We start from the raw sequence: 21852 nt of genomic DNA, 5'->3' as shown, positions 1-21852 counted from the left end.
AAAATTTTATTTTTAAATGAGGAAGAGAACTAAGAGCTTTTAGGAACTTTCAGTCTCAGAAAGATTAAGAACTTGCCTGCCTTTGTACATCTAGCTGGTGATGGAGTCAGGGTTCGAACCTGGATATGGTTGATTGTTCTTTCTGTAAAAGGGACTGTAAAAGGGAGGTAGAAAGGAAAGCTACATTCACTGATTTGTAAGTGAGCCTCGGAGAGAGGACATGAGGAAGATGGTCCCTAGACTTTTACTTCAGCAGAGCTTATCTTTGCTGAGCACATCACCTAGCTATTTAAACTCCTTCCAAAACCTAGGACTGAATAAAAATAGTCAATATGTTAGGAATGTGAGGAAAAATATTACAAAATCATTTTATACAACTTAAGCCTTTGCCTCTGAGATTAAGTCCATCTAAAACTCTTAATTAAAATAAGAGAATATAAGTGGCCTAAATGTTCCCTTTGTGATATTTAGAGATAATAGTTTCTATTCTTATATCATCATCTCAAATGAATATTAGTCATTGTCTAATGTAGGGTTTATCACATTGCATTTTTCCAGATCAATTTCATTATAAAATATAATAATGAGGTCATGGCATTTTCAAAGCATAAGTTTGCAGGTGTGTACCACTTCAGAAAACCTGAAATATGAAAATCCCCAAAAGCTTGGTAAATTGGAGGATTGCATAAATTCAGTTACAGAAGAGTTCTTCACATTCCAAAATAATTGATCATGGGGTTTCTTTAAACAGGAGGGCGTTACAGCTCATATTCATTTGGCAAAAGAAACTTTGTACTCTATCTGGGAAAGTTGTCCTCTTTAACTCAATGCAAAACTTCCAGAGGGATTTGTATCACAGAGCAAGGCATAGCTAACTAAAAGGCGCAGCTGTCCCAGTCAATTCTGTTTACCAATGGGGGTGAGAATCAGGGCAAGTACCAAATTAGAATGGGTGGTCAGGGAAGACCTCTGATTAGGTGACATTTGAGCAAACAGCTGAATAGAATAAAGCCTGAATAAAGCTGATGGAGTCAGCCTTTTGATGACCCAATGGAAGAATGTTCTGGGCAGAGAACTCAGCAAGTAAGGTCTCCCGGGTCAGAACAAGCTTGGTGGATCAAGAAACAAAACACCAGACTGTCTGGAGTGTACTAAACTAGGGGGAGTGGCTCACAATTAAGTCCTTAGATGTAAATGAGGATCAAGCAGGACGATGGTAAGCACGTGTAATTAATTTGGATCGTGAAATATTTAAGAGCTCAATAAATGGAAACTCTTGTTATTAGAGATCAAATTATTGTTTTCTTCATAATTCAAATTTAAATGTTTTTTGAAATGGGAGCACTTAGAGAAATACTTGTGAAATTTGTACCTCATGTCTTCACTAACGCTGTAAAATTTAAATTCTATTAAAAACCATAAGAGAGTCATTTTCTAATTGTAAAGGCTGCTAAAACTATTTGTATAAAATTTATTGTTTTATAAATATTTGTTTATTGTTTCTCGCCTAGATTTATGCTGAGAGTCTTTTTTACCCCAATCCTTAACCATCCTCAATCCTGAAAATATTTTCCTAAAATTTATTCAAGTTTTGTGGTTTATTTTTGATCAATCTGGAATTTATGTTTAGATTGTGTGAGTTAGAGATTGTGGTAGGCTGAATGATAACCCCTAAATATATTCAAATCCTAATTCCTAGAAATTGTGAATGTTACCTTATATGGCAATAGTGACTTTGCAGACATGATTAAAGCAAGGATTTTGAGATGAGGAGATTAGCCTGGATTTCCTGGGTAGGTCCTAAATATAATCACAAATGTCCATGTAGGAAGGAGGCAGAGGGAGACCTGTCACAGATTGGGAGAAGGCAAAGTGACGACAGAGCAGAGAGTTTTGAAGATGTTATGCTGCTGGCCTTAAAGATGGAAGAAGGGGCCAAAAGCCAAGGAATGCAAGGAATGCAGCTCTAGCTGCTAGAAAAAGCAAGGAACGTCTTATCCCCTAGAGCTCTGGAAGGAGTTGCCCTGCCCATACTTTAGAATGTATATCTTGATTTCAATCTTCTGAGCTCCAGAACCTCAAGAGAATAAATTTATGTTGTTTTAAGCTGCTAGTCTTCTGGTAATTTGTTACAGCAGCCATCAGAAATGAATACAGAAATCTAACTTTATTTTTTCCCCTATAGTTAACTAATTAATTATCCCAGTACCATTTATTGAAGAATACATTATTTCATAAGTGTTCTGAAACATTAACTTTATCAAAATGTCAATATTCACTTAGAGCTAGTCTGTTTCTATTCTATCAATCAGTCTACTGATTCTTGAGACACTACCAAACGTTTAAATTGCGATAACTTTATAGTGCATTTACATTTATGTGAGTGGTAGGGTAATTCCTTCACCATGCTATACTCCACTCCCCCCCAGATTTCTTGCTTTAAGCGGCATTTATTTTTCCAGATAAACTTTAGATTCAATTTGTCTGGTAAAATTTTTAAATTTTGATGGAAGCTGCGTTAAGTACATAGAAACACTTGAATATTCCTATCCAGAAACACAGACTCTCTTTTCAGGTCTTTCCCCTGCTGCCCACCCTTTGGTGAAATTTTATAGTTTTTCTTCACTTATGTCTTGTAAATTTCTTAAGGCTTATTTGTTGCTACTGTGGAATAGGGTCTTTTTTAAATTACATTTTGTAAGTAGATATTATTGGTGCATAGGAGTGCTATTGGATTTTGAATCTGGCCACTCTGCTGAATCAACGTAGAGGTCTAATAATTTTCTCTTAGATTTTCCAGCAAGATAATCATATTGGGCTTCCCTGGTGGCGCAGTGGTTAAGAATCTGTCTGCTAATGCAGGGGACACGGGTTCAAGCCCTACTCTGGGAGGATCCCACATGCCACAGAGCAACTAGGCCCGTGAGCCACAACTACTGAGCCTGCGCATCTGGAGCCTGTGCTCCACAACAAGAGAGGCCGCGATAGTGAGAGGCCTGCGCACTGCGATGAAGAGTGGTCCCCACTTGCCACAACTAGAGAAAGCCCTCGCACAGAAACGAACACACAACACAGCAAAAATAAATAAATTAATTAATAAACTCCTACCCCCAACATCTAAAAAAAAAAGATAATCATATTATCAATAAATATTATAATCCTTTCTTTCCCACTATTTATTATTTTATTTATCTTTCTTATCTTATTGCATTATCTAGAATCTATAGAAGAGTATTACATGGTAATAGTGTTATTAGGCATATCTATTCTTTTTCTGACTCTAGTTGGAATACTTTCATGTTTCACTATTAAATATGAATATGTGTTTTACTTTATATGTTTTGTGGAGGTATTTTAACATAATCTATACATACAACATTTATACAGTAGTCCTCCCTTATCCACGGTGGATATGTTCAAAAACCCCAGTGGATGCCTGAAACCATGAATAGTACTGAACCGTACATATACTATGTTTTTTCTACCCATACATAGCAATGATAATATTTAATTTATAAATTAGGCACAGTAAGAGAGTATTCAAATTGCCAGCATCACTACTCCTGAACTTTGTGTCTATTATTAAATAAAATAAGGTTTACTTGAATACAATCCCTGTGATACAGATAAGCGAGATGACTACTAAGTGACTAACGAACAGGTAGTGTATATAGCGTGGATATGCTGGACAAAGGGATGATTCATGTCCTGGGCAGAATAGAGTGGGTCAGCACAAGATTTCATCATGCTACTCAGAACAGCATGCAATTTAAAATTTATAAATTGTTTATTTCTGGAATTTTTCATTTAATACTTTTGGACTGCAGTTGACTGCAGGTAACTGAAACTATGGAAAGCAAAACTGTGGACAAGTGGGGACTACTGTATATGCACAATAACGGTAACACTATTTCCTTCCATTTCTTAGGTTATTAATTATGACTTTAAATCAGAAGAACTGATTGTTATTAAATCCATTTCCAATATCTATTGATATATATACTATATATAATAAGTATAATAAGTTTTTTAATGTTAAAAATTATTTTATTATATGTAAAACCTACTGGGTAATTTTATGTTTTCATTTAATATTAGTTCAGTATATTATTTAGAAAGTCTATAGCTCTCCTTTTTTTGTATTAAAAAAATGTCAGGCTTGGATTTCATTAATGCTGGTCTTAAAATAAATTTGGAAGTGCTTTGTCTTTTTCTTTTTAAAAATTCAGTAATAGTTTAACATAACAGAAATTGGAAGTCCTTATAGGCCTAATAGAACTGTATTGGTTTAGTATCTCTCTGGTGGTAGATTTTTGAAAACTTTTTCAATTTTTTCTATAATTATTTAGTCTATTCATGTTTCCTACAACTTTTTGAATCAATTTTTATAACTTACACTCTCCTAGAAAATAAAGAGAAAAGTTTAACTTTCATTATTTATAATGTGCCTACAAATAAAAGAGACAGATAACTCATTTAAAAATAAGCAAATGCCAACTCTGCATAATTAATAGAAAAAAATTCAAAAGGCCAATTAATGTATGCTTTAACTCCATCCCATTTGGGGTAATCATATAGTCCTGTTTCCCCGGGAAAGACCTGGTTTATATGTGCTCTTCCAGTAAAATTATGACTAGCGTCATAAAAAGTCTTAAAAGTTTCCACTTTGGACAATACATTATTATGTGGACCCTAATTATAACAAATGAGATAAAAGTTTAAACAATAGTGAGGATTTTATTATTTATTTTTTGCCAATAAGATTAGCAAACATTAAAGGGATTTATAATATTCATTGCTGGAAGGGGTATGTTGAAACAGAGGAATATTTGTAGAAGAGATAACTGGTACCCTCCTTTTGGGTTATAAATTTGGCACTATCTATTAAAATTTTAATTGTGCACATCATTGGACCTAGCTATTGGACTTCTGGGATCTTACTTTATGGAAAAACTGATGCTAGTGTACAAACACACGTATGGCCAATGTTGTATGGGCTGTTGACTAAACACATAAAGGTGCACCCAGAGAATGAGCTATTATGTATATGTTTAAAACAATGAGGCAGCCATATATAATGGAATGCAAAGATTTCCATAATACATTAAAAGAAAAAATAAGATGCAGAATGATAATACAGTTTTTTTTGTTTGTTTGTTTTTTAGGAAAGGGTTTAATATTACATGTATTCAGAGGAAAATAAAGAGATCTGGAGAAAAAGAAGGGCTATTTCATAAAGAAGGGGATCAGGGGAAGTTTCAGAGTGAATTGTCAGGAAAAAAGGGACGACGGCTGTCCTGGCCCACGAACTGGTGTGAACAAAGACAAAAGGGCAGAAAATTGAATTGGAGGCTGGGAGTTTAGTTGGTTTAGAGTTTGCCATAGAGGTTAAAACCAAAAGTTCAAGGACCAAGGTACCACTGGCTGAAGGCTTTCACTGCCCACCCTGGCTCTTTTCACTGCCCACCTTGGCTGTCTCTTTCGGGACCTGGTCAAGGACGGGGGCGCCGTCATGGAGTTGACGTCCCCATAACAAGGACAGAAAGGTTTGACGCAAGGAGGCTGATAAAAGAAATGTTCACATATTGCGATACAGGGAAGTCATTCTGCCTTATACATGAGTTTAATTTTATGCTAACTAAAATAGCCTGTTGGGGCCTATCAAACATACATTGTACATCTGCTTTAATTATTAAAGAAAAAGGGCACATTGACCAAAAGTAAAGAACGTCCATGTTAAAAATAAAGATTAAAAATGCCCCTTTTCCTGGGATACCAGTGCTGGTCCTCCTTTGATGATAAGACTCTCTTCCCACATGTCAAGGCCATGCTGACTCACTGTGTATGTCCTGTTGTTTTTGTTGTTTTGAAACCCTGAAGAAATGTAACCCTGGCTTTTTTTTAAAAAAAAAAATAAGTTTATCTTTGGCTGCATTGGGTCTTCATTGCTGCGCACAGGCTTTCTCTAGTTGCGGCGATCGGGGGCTGATGATACAGTTTTAACTGACATTTGGTAAAATATACACATGTATAATTTGTTTTTCTATGCTTAGATAAAAGTTTGAAAATATATACACCAAATTTAACACCTATTATCATGAGGGTTCAGATGAACAGAAGCTGAAATCAGAAAATTCAATATAGGTTTTGTTAAAAGGTTAGGGAAAAAATCATTTTGAAAAAGCAGCATATTTATCAATGATCCTGAGATTCTATATGTGTGCGTAGGAAACAGAAAAATCTGCTTCTGGCTTGGTGACAAACATCAAAGAATAAGTCTTTGGTTCAACTAGAACTGATGTTTCTTCTGGTTGGAAGCATGACCATTTTACCTGTCAGAAAACGTCATAAATATATAAAAGCTTTTTGAATTCTGAAGAGATGGGAACACTAGACCTCAACGTATGTAGTTATTATTTTTATATATTTTTGTATATTTCTGTAAGAATACTTCTGTAACAGTCTTAGAATCTTAAGGCAGTAAGGGAATTCACCTTGTCAAGTCCCTAATATTTTTTCAGTGATAAAAGAAAGTTTCATCTGTTTTTCTAAAGAATATATGCTTTGCATCTTATACATAATAATCCAGAGAAGAGAAAAAGAAAGTTACGGCTTCCCTGGTGGCGCAGTGGTTGAGAGTCCGCCTACCGATGCAGGGGACACGGGTTTGTGCCCACTTCCGGGAGGCTCCCACATGCCGCGGAGCGGCTGGGCCCGTGAGCCATGGCCGCTGAGCCTGCGCGCGTCCGGAGCCTGTGCTCCGCAGCGGGAGAGGCCACAACAGTGAGAGGCCCACGTACCGCAAAAAAAAAAAAAAAAAGATTGAAAAAAAAAAACCAAGCAGTGAGAGACAGACTCAAGAATAAAGAACTTCAAATCTATAAGGAAAACAAACTACTCAGTGTAAAATTGAGTAAATTTCTTTATGTGCAGTTCCCAGAAAAGAAAATGCAAATGGAACAATATCATAAAAAGATGTTTAAATTCATTATGAACACAAAAATTAAAATCAATTATAATAAAATAATATTCATACCTATCATATTGATGAGGATAAAAACTTTAAAAAAACAAAGTGTTAGTGAGAATGTGAGGAAAGAAGATTTCTCATACATTGCTGTGGGAGTGTGAACTGTTAAAATTATATTGGAGAAAAATTTAGGATATTCAGTAAAGGTGCATATAATCTACAACCACGAAATTCTATGCCCAGGAATATATGCCAAAGAGTCTCTAGGGTATGTGTATATCAATGTCCTTATTTCACAGATAAAGGAAAGCAAACCTTAGCTTCTTCTACTATTAAATAAATTAATATATGAAAATCGTTTATGTGCCTCGTACATACTAAGCCGTCTACTAAGTATATATCATCATCATCAGGAAAAATCAGCTGTAGGTGAAATTCTCTAAATTGATCGATATCATCGATATTGACAACAAAATATTTTAGGTGCTCCATCATTTCATCCCTGGAAGGGTATTCCAACAGCTGAAGAAAAAACCTGCCAAGTTTTGACCAGAATATGAAGTTTGGAGGGCATTCTGTCCTCCCCCACCTAGAGCTGTGCTTTTTTCCAAAGTAACAGTGTGGCTTTTCTTTTTAAAAATAATTTTTTTAAAAAATTAAAATTCTATTTTCTAGAATATTTTTAGGTTACAGCAAAATTGAGAGGAGGTTACAGAAATTTCCCATATATGCCCTGCCCCTACACATGCACAGCCTCCCTGGTTACCACATCTTCACCAGAGTGATCATTTGCTACTATTGATGAACCTATATTGACACACCACTATCACCCAAAGTTCATAGTTTCCATTACGGTTCACTCTTGGTGTTATTCATTCTATTGGTTTGGAGACATGTATCCACCATTATGGTATCATATAGGGCATTTTCAATGCCCTAAAAATCCTCTGTTCTCTGCCTTTCATCCCGCTTCTCCCCAACTCATTTAGTGGCAACCACTGATCTTTTTACTGTCTTCATAGTTTGGCCTTTTCCAGAAGGTCACATAATTGGAATCACAGAGTATGTAACCTTTTCAGATTGGCCTCTTTCACTTAATAATGTGCATTTAAGTTTCCTCCATGTCTTTTCATGGTTTGATGGCTCATTTCTTTTTAGCACTGAATAATATTTAATTGTCTGGATGTACCACCGTTTGTTTATACATTCACCTACTGAAGGACATCTTGTAGCTTCCCAGTTTTGGTAATTCGGAATAAGGCTACTATAAATATCTGTGCAGATTTTTGCATGGACATAAGTTTTCGGCTCCTTTGGATAAGTACCAAGGAGTTCAATTGCTGGATTATATGGTAGGAGTATGTTTAATTTTGTAAGAAACTGTCCAACTATCTTCCATTGTTGCTGTACAATTTTGCATTCCCAGTAGCAATGAATGAGAGCTTCTGTTGCTCCCCTTCCCCACCAGCATTTGGTGGTGTCCGTGTTCTGGATTTTGGCCATTTGGGTAGGTACGTAGCGATACCTCAGTGTTGTTTCCAGTGTGGCCATTAGAGGAGGTGAGGACAGCACTCTAATCCTTGTACGACGCTCTCCCCTCCCCCACCCAGGCGCTGCCTCCCCAGACTGTGTTTCCGTAGTTCCCTGACAGTTTCTCAGGGCTCTAAGCTTCAAATTCTGCCTAAAGGGGAAGCAGTACGGAAAGCGTAGGGTAGGATCTGAAATCCACCCGAAACGTCAGGCTGAGGGAAGTTACTCCTGGAAAGGTTTCTCAGGTGCTACTCAGGGGCCAGGCAACTTTCTGCCTTGACTCTCCAGAAGACTTTAGGAAGTGATACCACAAGCGGCAGAACAAAGGAAGGAGGTGCCCAGATGATAGCCTACTCCTGGTGCGTGAGGCTCACTCTATTTTATTTTATTCTACTTTTGGTGGCGAGACGCCAGTAGGAATCACTATCTCCTTGAAACCAACGGCCCCAGGATTTTCGTTTGAAGCTTTCACTACAATGAACACATCTGGCAGGTGGTGGATCCTCAAACACAGGGCCCTGGAGGTTTCCTTTAAACGTAGAGATCTGCGACAAAGGTTGCCTGGGGCAGGTGTAAGACACAGATGGCTGGAGGGAGAGGAGCAGAAACCAGCTTAAACAGGAAAAGCAATCCTGATATGTTTAGGAAAGTTGATCTGGTGTGTTAACTGGAGTTTCAGGAAAAATCTGAAAGCTACTGGTTTACAACAGGAGTCCGACAAAGAGGTGTCCGGGCTCGGGAACCTCCTAGGGGATCGAAATGGATACACGGGTATTTGTCTCCAAAAAAACTTTAAAAGTCGAGAGTCTAGTCTCCAGCATGCGCGAGGCCTGCCTTCCGCAGAGCCGGGGTCCGAGCCTCTCAGCTACCTCAAAAACCCGGAGAAGGCAAATCCAGTCAGGCCCTGGAGTGCCCGGGGGGGTGGGGGTGGGCTCCGGCCGCCTGCACACTGGGCATGCGCAGGGGGTGGACCGCCAGGTCGGCTTTGGGAGCCGTGACGAGTCCGGAAGCGCCTGCGGGCGCCCCTCCAAACAAGAACTAGTTTTGTTTCGCTTCCCTCGGACGGGAGCCCGTCGGAGAGAACCCCCGGCAGGGCCAACCCGACACTCGGCAGCACCGCAGCAATGTCCAGCAACAGCTTCGCTTACAGTGAGCAGTCCGGAGGAGGGGAGGCGACGGAGCTGGGTCAGGAGGCGACCTCAACCATTTCCCCCTCCGGCGCCTTCGGCCTCTTTAGCAGCGATATGAAGAAGTGAGGAGAAAGGTTTGGGGTGTGGGGACGGGACTAGGGAGCTGGTGCCCGGGAGGAGCGGGCACCGAGATGGGGCTCCCGGGAGAGGGGTGGGGTCGCGCTAAGACCGCCCCGGAGCCGAGCGGTAACGTTTCCCGCAGCTGGATCAGTTGGGACTGGTGGGAGTTGTTGGGAGTTTGGGATAAGTGTGTGGAGGGGAGTCTCTAGTAGTTTTCAAACTTCAGTGAAAAAAGAACCATTTGGAGCCCTTAGGTGCTATCCCCCAAAACTCTGAATTGGTCTGGGTTGGGGCACAGGCATCTGAATTTTGAACAAACGCTTCAAGCTAATTTAATGTTTGCTTGATCACACCTGGAGAAATTCGCTCACTAGCGTGGAAGGGGTGTTTGGGGAGTTGAGAAGGAACGTGAGAGTGAGGCTAATGGGAAACTGTTCTGTGACCCTCGAATGCAGGAGCTAGGAGGTGTTTTAGACGCTTTATGAAGGGACAAGCTGGTTTATACAGACGTTAATGTTCTCGGGCAACGTCCTTTGCACTACAGACAAAAAAAAAAACCACCCAAAACCCCTAAAACAAAAAACAAAACCACCCCAATCCCAAACACAGTAATCATATGAGTAGAGAATATTTAAGTGTTACTCTGAGCAAGTGGTAAAATTTTACAGATTAATAGTGTGAATTTTAAAAATGAACACTAAACATTGTATACTTGGTTTTTTGAAAAGTTATTAAGAGTAAAAAAAAAGAATTATTCAGAGTATTTTAAGTACCACCGAAAAGGGAAAGAACCCCCCCACCGCATTGATTTTTTTGGGGGGCGAAGGAATGGTTTTAAACTTACAGAATTCTGGTAACTTTGTATTTTATTGTAATCATTTTTACGTTTTTCTTTTTTTTAATCTCAGTGCTAACTAAACACTATGGTCACATAATAGGCTGACACTAGATTTATGCTAAATTAAGGTAAAGTGGCTGTGCTGGTGGCTTTGCGGTGTCAGAAAGATAAATTAAAATTTAATTTAAATTAAATTTCAAATTTATTTTAAAAGACATTCTGGAAAGTGCTAGTAGTTGAAATTGGGATTGCATTTTCACTGTATTAAGCTAACTGAAATCCTGTATGGAGTGTGTGAAATAGAGTTTTTGGTTTATTTGTTTCCTTATTCGCAGGTTAGAAAAGTTTAAAAGTAATAGAACTAACTTTTCATTTTTCATTCTGTGTATTTAGATGATAGATTGTTCCAACAAGGAGCTTGTTGCAGCTCTGCTGTTTCTATTAGCAGATGTTTCAACTGTTGAATTAACGTATAAGTCTGTAGAGGTCTGTTTCGCACATGATATGCTTACAATTGATTTATGTTTTGTGAACTTCTAAGATATTTTTCTTTTAGAGCCTTTCATTTCCTATTTTGTCAGATTTGGGCCTGATTTGGAAAAAAATGTGTGGCTTTGACTATGACCAGTGCTGTTGAGGTGCCTGAGCAAGTTGGGTTTAAAATAAAAATAGCTAACGTTTATAGAGCGCTTGTGCACACTGCTTTACATTTATTATTTCATTTGTTCCTCCTAACAACCCTTTGGCTGAGTGTGAGTATGGCTTATGGGAAACTATTCTGTGATGCTCAAGTGTCACAGAGGATCAAGGAGCAACCCAAAGCTACTTCTTTGATCCCACTTTGCGGATGAGAAAATTGGAGCCCAAGTGGTTAATTTGCGCAAGATCACAAAGCTAGTACCACTGCACTGCCTGGATTTGAGCTCAATCTAATCTTGGAGCCCATTCTCTTGAGCACTTGGATATGCTACTTACTACTTGATGAAGTTTATTGTGCTTTTATTAGAGAATGCATACAACTCATTAAAAGTTTAAAACTTTGAATAGTAGTTGTAGACAGTGTATGACCTTGAGGCTTTCAGGAATTAGAAACATTTTGGCCATTGAATTGCAACCTAATGGGGTTGTACAGAAACAAGGAGACCCCTGTTCTGGAAGTGGTCACTTAATCTCTCTTGAGCTTGCATTCTCTCATTTATTAAAGGGTGATATTTCTTGCCTTTTTTAAAACCCAAATGACAAAATTTATATAAAAAACTTAAAGCTTACCCTGTTCCTCTGCTCTAATTTATTTTTTATCGAAGTATATTTGGCATGTAATGTATTAGTTTCAGGTGTACAACGTAGGTAGGTATTCAGTAGGTATTTTTATATATTGAGAAAGGATCACCACAAGAAGTCTAGTTAACATCCGTCACCACACTTAGTTACAATTTTTTTCCCTGTGACGAGGACTTTCAAGATTCACTTTTTTAGCAGCTTTCAAATAAACAATACAGTATTATTAACTGTAGTCACCATGCTGTACATTACATCCCCCTGACTTATTTATTTTATAACTGGAACTTTGTGTCTTTGACTCTCTTCACCCATTTCGCCCACCCCCTCTGCTCTTATTTTCTTTTTTTAAAAAAAATTAATTTATTTTTAAATTTTTGGCTGCCTTGGGTCTTCGTTGCTGCGCGCGGGCTTTCTCTAGTTGCGGTGAGTGGAGGCTACTCTTCATTGCGGTGCGCAGGCTTCTCATTGCAGTGGCTTCTCTTGTTGCAGAGCACGGGTTCTAGGTGCGTGGGCTTCAGTAGTTGTGGCATGCGGGCTCAGTAGTTGTGGCATGCGGGCTCAGTAGTTGTGGCACGCGAACTCTAGAGTGCAGGCTCAGTAGTTGTGGCGCACGTCTGCTCTCATTTTTGATGATTTATCAACACTTTGAAATCGTTTCAGGTTTGCAGAAAAGTTGTAGGAATACTACAGAGAACTACGCCTGAGGCACATTCACCAATTTAAAAAATTGCTGCATTGCTTTATTTATTTCTCCATACACACGCAGACACACACATTCCATGTTATTATGTCTTCTGATACATCTGAGAATAGGTTGTATACATCATGTCTCTTTATCTTCATACCTCAGTGTGTATTTTATTTAAGAACTGCAGTACTTTTACAACCGTAGTACTGTTATATTCAGGAAATTTAACATTAGTACAATCTACAGTCTATAATCCCCGTGTTGTCATTTGTTCCAATAAATAATTTTAATTTTTTTTAACATTTTTTTCTCTAGTACAGAATCCAGTCCAGGATCATGTATTTCACTTAGTTCTCATATCTCTTTAATCTCCTTTAATCTGGAATAGTTCCTTAGCCTTTGTCTTTCACTACCTTGACACTTTGAAGAATACAAGCCAATTACTTTATAGCATGTTAATCAACTTGTCTTTGCTGGTTCCTACATACATTCATGTTATGTATCCCAGGCTACAGTACTACCTTCTTAGACTATTGTGTCGGGAGGCATAGGATGCCCATCTTCATGATGTTAATTTTCCCAGGTAAAGGGTTGTCCATTATTTATTTATTTTCCAATAATCTATCTATGGGGGGGACAGTTGGAGACCATGCAGATGTTTTGCTCTTCATCAGATTCACCATCCCCTCTATTTAGCAACCATCAATGAATCTGTTCAACCAGTCTTTACCACAGTGTCTGCAAAGTGGTGATGTTCTAACTCCTTCCACTATTCTGTTCTTTGGCCGCTTATCCTAAAGCTCTATGTCCTTTCGATCCTTCACTAACCATCTCAAGGATGCCTAATCACTTCCTAGTCACAGGATTATTGATGATTTTTGTTTTCTGAATTTAATCCTATTTATCAATCTTATTTATTCCCTTCCCTTTTAAATAGAACTAAAGTTAGAGAGCTTTAAATGGTTTTACGAAAGCAGATTTTATACATCATTTATTGGTTAATCAAGCCTGTGTATTAGATGATTGGTGTCAAGATTTGCAATTTCGTTATTTAAAAATGTAAAAAATTAATTTTTTGTAATCGTTTCCTTTGAGACTATTGTAAACTTTTATTGCTTTTAGTTTTTTCCTCAGTTATTTTTCTTTTGTCTTAAACTCTTATCTTAACCAATTTGGCTGTGTGTGTATAATTTAAAAATTAATTTTAATATTTTTATTTCTGGATTAAACATTTAATTAGGAATTAATTTCTAGAAGGAAACAGACAATACTAATTAATTTTTCTTAACAATGGTAAAACTACTAAATTTCCAGATCTCTTTTCTTTTGAGAACATCACAGTGTATTAGAAAGAGCATTGGACCTAGAGTGAGGAGGCCTGGATTTAAGTTGATGTTTTCCACCTGTAGTAATGTTTCCTTGTTCAAGTTGCTTGATCTCTTCAAACTTCAGTGTCCTCATTTCTAGAGAGGACTTACCTATTTTGTGAGTTTTTCATAAGATGGTATAGTTGAAAATGATTTCTAAACTAGAATATTAACTAACACTATTTAGAAAAGTTGTTGAAAGCTTTGCTGAGGTGGTGATATTTTAGGTCATAAAGCCTGGGAAGATTTTTGCCAGGTGGAGAACAGGGGGAGTTCTTCAGGCAAAGTATACCGAAACCAGGACAGTTGCAAAAAAAAAAAAAAAAAAAGCAAAAAAAAAGCACATTTAGATGAAATATAGATTATAGATCAGCGTTTAGAATTGTGGGTAGTAATTAAAGCATGGGAATGGATGAAATCACCCAGGGAGAATTTTTCTGGTTAGGAGACAAGGCAGTTTAGACAAATCGCTAGGGAACACCAACATTTAAGGTGTGAATGGAAGAAGAACTAGCTGAAGAGTGCTCAGAGGGGTAGGAAACCAGAGAAAGGTTAAAAAAAAAAAAGAAGCTGAGAGGAAAGTTGGTTAGAGGAAATGGTCAACTATGTTAGGAATTGCAGAGAGAGGGCAAATAGAATGAAGGCTGAAAAGAGGCCATTGGATTTAACAACGAATAGGTAACCAAGGTAGCAGTTTTAGTCCCTGCTGAAATTGGGGTGGACTTTTCATTTGTTTAGATTCACAGAGCTAATTTAGACCCAAGTAAGAGCTGCATACTTTTGTGTTGTACTACATCATGTAGTAGTATGATATAATCAATACTACATCAGTGTATTTGCATTGCAAATGATAAGGCCTAGCTTACTTTTTTAACTTAAATTTTATTTATTGTCAGCATGAAAATTACATTACATATAACCCTTTAACCTTTAATATCAGTATTTCTCAGTGGAATCCACTAGGAATTTTACAGTGGGGCTCTAGTTTGCATATAATTACAGCAAATCTAACTTACATCCACTGCTTTTTCTCCCTTTCAAGAGGGCATAGAAATGTATAGAAATACATTTCTATAGAAATGTATCTGAATGAGAGCAACCTTCTTATAGGGATGTTTTTGAGTTAACTTTATCTTTAAAATTTATTTATTTATTTATTTATTTTTGGCTGTGTTGGGTCTTCGTTGCTGCACACTGGCTTCCTCTAGTTGCAACGAGCGGGGGCTACTCTTCGTTGCGGTGCACAGGCTTCTCACTGTGCTGGCTTCTCTTGTTGCGGAGTACAGGCTCTAGGCACACGGGCTTCAGTAGTTGTGGCATGTGGGCTCTAGAGCGCAGGCTCAGTAGTTGTGGCACACGGGCTTAGTTGCATCGCGGCATGTGGGATCTTCCTGGACCAGGGCTCGAACCTGTGTCCCCTGCATTGGCAGGGGGATTCTTAAGCACTGCGCCACCAGGGAAGCCCCGACTTAACTTTATTAAAAGTAAAGATCAACCAGTCCTGTCGACCAAGAAAATGCAGAAGGCTGCAAATAAAATAATTTATTTGGGGTCTTAAGAATTGCAGTTCGAGATTGTACAGGGGAAGAGAGTCAGAGGCTTATAAAGATGAAAGCTACAAGGTTATTAAGTTGTCTGTGAAGAATTATCGTTGACCATGACGCAAGGAAGTATTTGTCCTTAAGGAACAGGCTGTCACGAGTTATTTTAGGGTAAGGGTCGGTTAAATATTTTGAGTTTCTGGAACATTGGGCAGATATTCTGGATACCTACATTAAGATAGTAAGTGGTCAAAGTTCAGATTCGATCCGGGCTGAGTCGTCCATAAGTCATACTTCCTCAGTGGCCTCCTGGCTTCATTTTAGAGAGCTCTCAGCAGTACCGATTTCATTTTGATTTTCCTTTTTCTGCCCCAGTTGTCAGTACCTTATTAATAGTAACACATTATTTTGTTTATTTTTGTTTGTTTTTGCATTTCTTCCAGTTTTATTGAGATATAATTATATACAGCACTGTATAATATACAGCATATAAGTTTAATATGTACAGCATAATGATTTGACTTACATACATCATGAAATGATTACCACTGTAAGTTTAGTGAACATCCGTCATCTCATATAGATAGAACATTAAAGAAACAGCAAAAAATTTTTTTTTCCTTCTGATAAGAACTCTTAGGATTTGCTTAAAAATTTTCACATATAAAGTATAGCAGTGTTAGTTATATTCATCATGTTCTATAGTACATCCCCAGTTGTAAGATAAAGTACTTACTTATAACTGGAAGTTTGTACCTTTGACTACCTTCATCCAATTCCCCCGCCCCCCAACCTCCCTGCCTCTGGTAACCACAATTCTGATCTCTTTTTCTGTAAGTTTGTTTGTTTTTGATGAATAATTGACCTATAACACTATGTTAGTTCCTGGAACATAACATAGTGATTCAATACTTCTATACATTTCCAAATGATCGCCATAATAAGTCTAGCTGTTATCTCTTGCCATACAAAGATACTACATAATTATTGACTGTATTCTCCACACTGTACATTTCATACATGTGACTTATCTTTTTGTAACTGAAGTTTATACACCTATCCCCTCCTTCCCCTGCAACCACCTGTTCTCTGTATCTGTGATCTGTTTCTGTTTAGTTATATTTGTTCATTTGTTTTTTAGATTCTGCATATGTCTTTCTCTGTCTGACTTATATCCCTTGGCATAATATTCTCTGGTTATTACATGTTGTAGAAAATGGCGAGATTTCATTCTTTTTTATAAATGAGTAATCTGTTGTGTGTGTGTGTGTGTGTGTGTGTGTGTGTCTGTATACACATACCATGTTTTCTTTATCCATTCATCTGTCAGTGGACACTTAGGTTGCTTCCATATCTTGGCTATTGTAAATAATGCTGCAATGAACTTGTGTTGCATATATCTTTTCAAATTAGTGTTTTGTTTTCTTTGGATAAATACCCAGGAGTGGAATTGCTAGATCATATGATAATTCCATTTTTAATATTTTGAGGAACCTCCATACACTTATGGCTGCTGCAATTTACAATCCCATCAACAGTGTACAGTGGTTCCGTTTTCTCCACATCTTTGCCATTTTTTTTTTTTTTTTTTTTTTTTTGCGGTACGCGGGCCTCTCACTGTTGTGGCCTCTCCCGTTGTGGAGCCCAGGCTCCGGACGCGCAGGCTCAGCGGCCATGGCTCACGGGCCCAGCCGCTCCGCGGCATGTGGGATCTTCCCGGACCGGGGCACGAACCCGTGTCCCCTGCATCGGCAGGCGGACTCTCAACCACTGCGCCACCAGGGAAGCCCATCTTTGCCATTTTTTGATTGAGTTGTTTGGTTTTTTGTTTTTTGATACTGAATTGTATGAGCTGTTTATATATTTTGGATATTAATCCCTTGTCACATCATTTGCAAATATTTTCTCCCATCCTGTAGGTTGTCTCTTTGTTTTGTTGATGGTTTCCTTTGCTGTGCAAAAGCTTTTAAGTTTAATTAGATCCCATTATTTATTTTTGCTTTTATTTCTTTTGCTTTAGGAGACAGACCCAAAAAAATATCGTTATGATTTATGTCAAAGAGTGTTCTGCCTATGTTTTCTTCTGGAAGTTTTAGGGTTTCAGGTCTCACATCTAGGTCTTTAATCCATTTTGAGTTTATTTTTGTATACGCTATGAGGTAGTGTTCTAATCTCAGCTTTTACATGCAGCTGTCCAGTTTTCCCAGCTCCATTGTTGAAGAGGCTGTCTTTTCTACATTGTACCTTAAATTCTTGGTTGATATCAGCCTGTAAGTAGGTGGGGCCCAGGCCCGGGGCATCCTGGGGCTGGTGCTAGACTGCTGGTGAGTGGGCTGGGTCCTGACACAGCTGGCTGTAGGGCCTCGGTGGTCCCAGGTCTGGTGCCCACCCGCTGGTTGATGAAGCCGGGTCCAGAGCTAGTGCTGGCCCGCTGGTGGGTGGGGTGGATGGGATTGGCTGGCTGCTGTACCCGGGGCTCTTGCTGGCCCATTGATGTGTAGGGCTGGGTATTGGGCCTTCTGGTAGACAGGGCTGGGTCCCAGGGAAGCTGGGGGTTCAGGGGTTTCTATGGCAGCTGGCCTGCTGATGGGTAGGACAGTGTCCCCCCCGCAGCTAGCTTGATCTAGAGTGTCCCAGGACTGGTGCTGACTGGCTGGTGGGTGGGCTGGGTCCTGGCACTAACAAGCTAGAGGGAGAATTCCAAAATGACGCTTGCCAGCACCAGTATCCTTGGGAAATGAGCTCCCCCAAATGGCTGCCACCAGCATCTATGTCTCCAGGATACATCCCAGTTGCCTCTTGCCTCTCTGGGAAGCTTTCCAAGATTAGCAAGTTGGTCTGACCCAGGGTCCTTTCAAATTACTGCTTCTGCCCTGGGTCCTGGAGCATGTGAGATTTAGTATGTGCCCTTTTATGAGTGGAGTCTCTATTTCCCACAGTCCTCTGGCTCTCCCCAAAGTAAGCCCCACTCATCTTCAAAGCCAAACATTCTAGGGCCTTGTCTTCCCGGTGCAGGACCCCTGGGCTGGGGAGCCTGATGTGGGACTCAGAGCCCTTGATCCTTGGGGAGAACCTCTGCAGTTGTAATTATCCTCCTGTTTTTGGGTCCTCTATCTGAGGCTTTGGGTTCTTGACTATATTGTGGCTCTGTCCTTCCTCCCTATCTTTCTGTGGTTCCTTCTGTATATCTTAAGTTGTAGGAGCTCTTCTCTGCTAGTGTTCAGGTCATTCTCATCTGTAGTTGCTCTATAAATAGTTGTGATACTGGTGTGTCTGTAGGAGGATGTGAGCTCAGGATCTTCCTCCTCCACCATATTGGCCACTCTATAACACATTATTTTAGACATACTTTAAAGAGTCATTGTGTCTCCATATTAGGGTTTAAACTTTTTTTCCCATTTTTATTTATAATATTTAATTTTTTATAATATTTAATTTTAATTAGGGTCTATACCATATTTAAAAATTTTTTCATATAACAGTTTTATAGTTCCAGTTGTTCAAAGCTTGCTCTACTTTTTACTTTTCCTAGTATTTTCATTGATAGCTTCATCTCATTAAGTCATTCTGTATTTTCATTTTGTAGTGACTCATTGAATATTTGTTAAATATTGTATAGAGGACTCTTTCACATACGCACCTAATATTACATGGTATAATTTATGTGAAGGTGCTTAGCAAAGTGTTTGGCTTATAATTTTGCATAATAAATGTTTTAGGTCTTTTACTCAATTGAATGATTCAGATTCTACTAATATTTACTGTTTCTTTAGCCAGCGTAGTTAAAAAATAAAGCATGACTGGATTCCGTGGACCTTATACAGAAGGAAAATTTAGGCTGGTATCCCTATTAATGTATTATTGCATTACCCTGAAGTTAATTGTATATAGTTCCAAAACAGCCATTTTCTTTATGTCATTGCTTGAGTTTTTGTTGTGGTTAGGGTTATTGACCTAGAATTGTCACATAAGTGTTGAATGAATTTTACAATCAGGATTTTTGAAGTCTATACCATTCTTGAAAGGCATCTTTATTTATACCATCTTTAACTTTATTTATATCATCTTAAAGGCATCAACTATACCATAAGTATAGTTAATTCCTCTGTGTTTTCAGTAGAAATATAAATAATTATAAGATCTTTATCTTGCCTTTAAGAATTTAGTTGGTGAGATAAGGCTAATGTGAACTAATACAAGTATAAAATTAGTGTTAAATTGTGTAATAATTCTCAACTTTTCATACCTACCAAAAGGTATTTATTATAAGCCTTGATTTTTGTAAACAATGATTTACTGAAGAAAATGGACGTGCTGTAATTTCAAAATGTCAAACACATTTAAGTTTGAGATGCTGAAAATGTTGGAGTCCTGAGTTGTTAGCATATTATGAGGAGGCACAGGCTCCTCGTTGTGAATTCCTTCCTCTCGTGCTCAGGAGTCCAGCTTTGCCAGTATGAAAATACACTCCATTAATGATTTCTATAGCATACCTTTGTCCTTGTCGTCATCTTCAATTTCTGAAGATTAAATTCCCTTGATTCCAGTTTTGGTAAGTGCTCTATCTTGTTAATGCTGCTTAGCTTTTGGAATTTTTGGTCACGAGATCTAGTTATGGAGATGTAAACAATGTATTTGCCATGCTGTATATGGAAATTGGACCCTATATTTTTTTTAATTTACAAAAGACATATAAAATATAAGCAATTTCAGTGTTTTATTTTATTTTATTTTGGCTGTACCGCGTGGTTTGCGGGACCATAGTTCCCCAATCATGGATTGAACCTGGACCACAGCAGTGAAAGTGCTAAGTCCTAACCACTGGACTGCCAGGAAACTCCCAATTTCAATGTTTTATTGATCTTTCACTAAGTAAATGTCATTTGTTCCAAGATGGCTGTTAACAAAAGAAGGAACTAGTTGTTTTTGTCTTCACGTAAGTAAGACTGTTAGTTCTACAAAGGGCTGACTACACAGGTTAAGGATTGTCACTTTAGTGGTGCAGTAGGGTTCCTGTAATTTAATTCTTGAAACATACTTGAAATCAAATAAGATTTTACCACATTGAACAAAAAATTGATGAAATACTGCAGAGTCCTACTTTCCAATAGATTATAAGTGTTCCATTTTATTTGCTTAGCTTGCATTTCTTCTTGGAGGACAGTCACTTTTTTAAAAAAAAGTTATTTATTTTAGGCTGTGTTGGGTCTTGCTGCATGTGGGCTTTCTCTAGTTGAGGCGAGCGGAGGTTACTCTTTGTTGCGGTGCGCCGGCTTCTTATTGTAGCGGCTTCTCTTGTTGCGGAGCAGGGGCTCTAGGTGCGTGGGCTTCAGTAGTTGCAGCATGCGGGCTCATCAGTTGTGGCTCGCACGCTCTAGAGCGCAGGCTCAGTAGTAGTGGCTCGCGGGCTCCGTGGCATGTAGGATCTTCCCGGACCAGAGTTCGAACCTATGTCCCTTGCATTGGCAGGCGGATTCTTAACGACCGCGCCACCAGAGAAGTCCAGGAGAGTCACTTCTGACTTTTACAATTTATCTTAAACACTCAACCAAGAAAATATTCATCCCTTGATATAGGATATGTTATTTTAAGATCACTGGTTTTGTGAAATCCAAGGAGAAAATATGGAATACTTAAATTCAGGCCTTACCATTAAATACCAAGATGTGAGATATTACTTCTAAAAATATTTAGAATTTAGGGTAACATTACTAGAACTGAATGAGTAAAACAAAAAAAATCAGACAGATGGTCAGTTGAAATGTTCTTTTTTACTGCAGAAAAGTTACAAATGCTCATGGAATGACAAATGTATTATAGTGAAATAATTTGACAGTTTTGCAATTGTGTATATAAATGAACTACTGCCAAAAACTAATTGCCTGCAGTCCAAATTCAAAATTTAAAGTGAAGAGCCCAGAGTAGAATATTCAAGAAGGAAATGATTTTCCTATATTTCACATTATTATGAATAACATTCTTTGGTTTGTGTACTTAAGGAAGACTTATTTAGCATGTCAGCTGGAAAGAGTTCATAGATCTACAAAAGTGAACAATTTATAGTCAATATCTGCTTATTGATGGGCTGATTATTTGTACTGCTGATAGGAATTGACCTAATTAGAAGGCCAGTGTCTTATTTATTTTTTGCGGTACGCGGGCCTCTCACTGTTGCGGCCTCTCCCGTTGTGGAGCACAGACTCTGGACACGCAGGATTAGCGGCCATGGCTCGTGGGCCCAGCCACTCCGCGGCATGTGGGATCTTCCTGGACCAGGGCACGAACCCATGTCCCCTGCATCGGCAGGTGGACTCTCAACCACTGCGCCACCAGGGAAGCCTGAAGGCCAGTGTCTCTAATCCTGCAGCTGAGTGAGTTAACATGGCA

At 38.5% G+C, this 21852-nt stretch overlaps 1 protein-coding gene across 6 annotated transcripts in view; it reads left to right on the top strand.

The window, feature by feature from the left end:
• Window positions 1–1149: 1149 nt before the first annotated feature.
• Window positions 1150–21852, top strand: part of AP3B1 (adaptor related protein complex 3 subunit beta 1) — a 283649-nt gene continuing 262946 nt past the window's right edge. For 3 of the 6 annotated variants that reach the window (XR_014296557.1, XM_082651959.1, XM_082651963.1), the window contains exon 1: window positions 9510–9752. Coding sequence is in view for 2 of the 6 variants with exons in the window: in XM_082651959.1 (XP_082508085.1) it covers window positions 9625–9752 (128 nt within the window). In the remaining 4 variants the exon portion in view is untranslated. Of the gene's footprint in view, window positions 1217–9509; window positions 9753–17665; window positions 17790–21852 lie in introns of those variants that run through there. The other 3 variants (XM_082651961.1, XM_082651960.1, XM_082651962.1) reach the window with 3 other exon arrangements.

Source organism: Grampus griseus (assembly GCF_964374135.1).
Source record: "Grampus griseus genome assembly, chromosome: 3".
Taxonomy (NCBI): Eukaryota; Metazoa; Chordata; class Mammalia; order Artiodactyla; family Delphinidae; genus Grampus; species Grampus griseus.
This window is presented reverse-complemented; position numbering and strand designations above follow the sequence as displayed.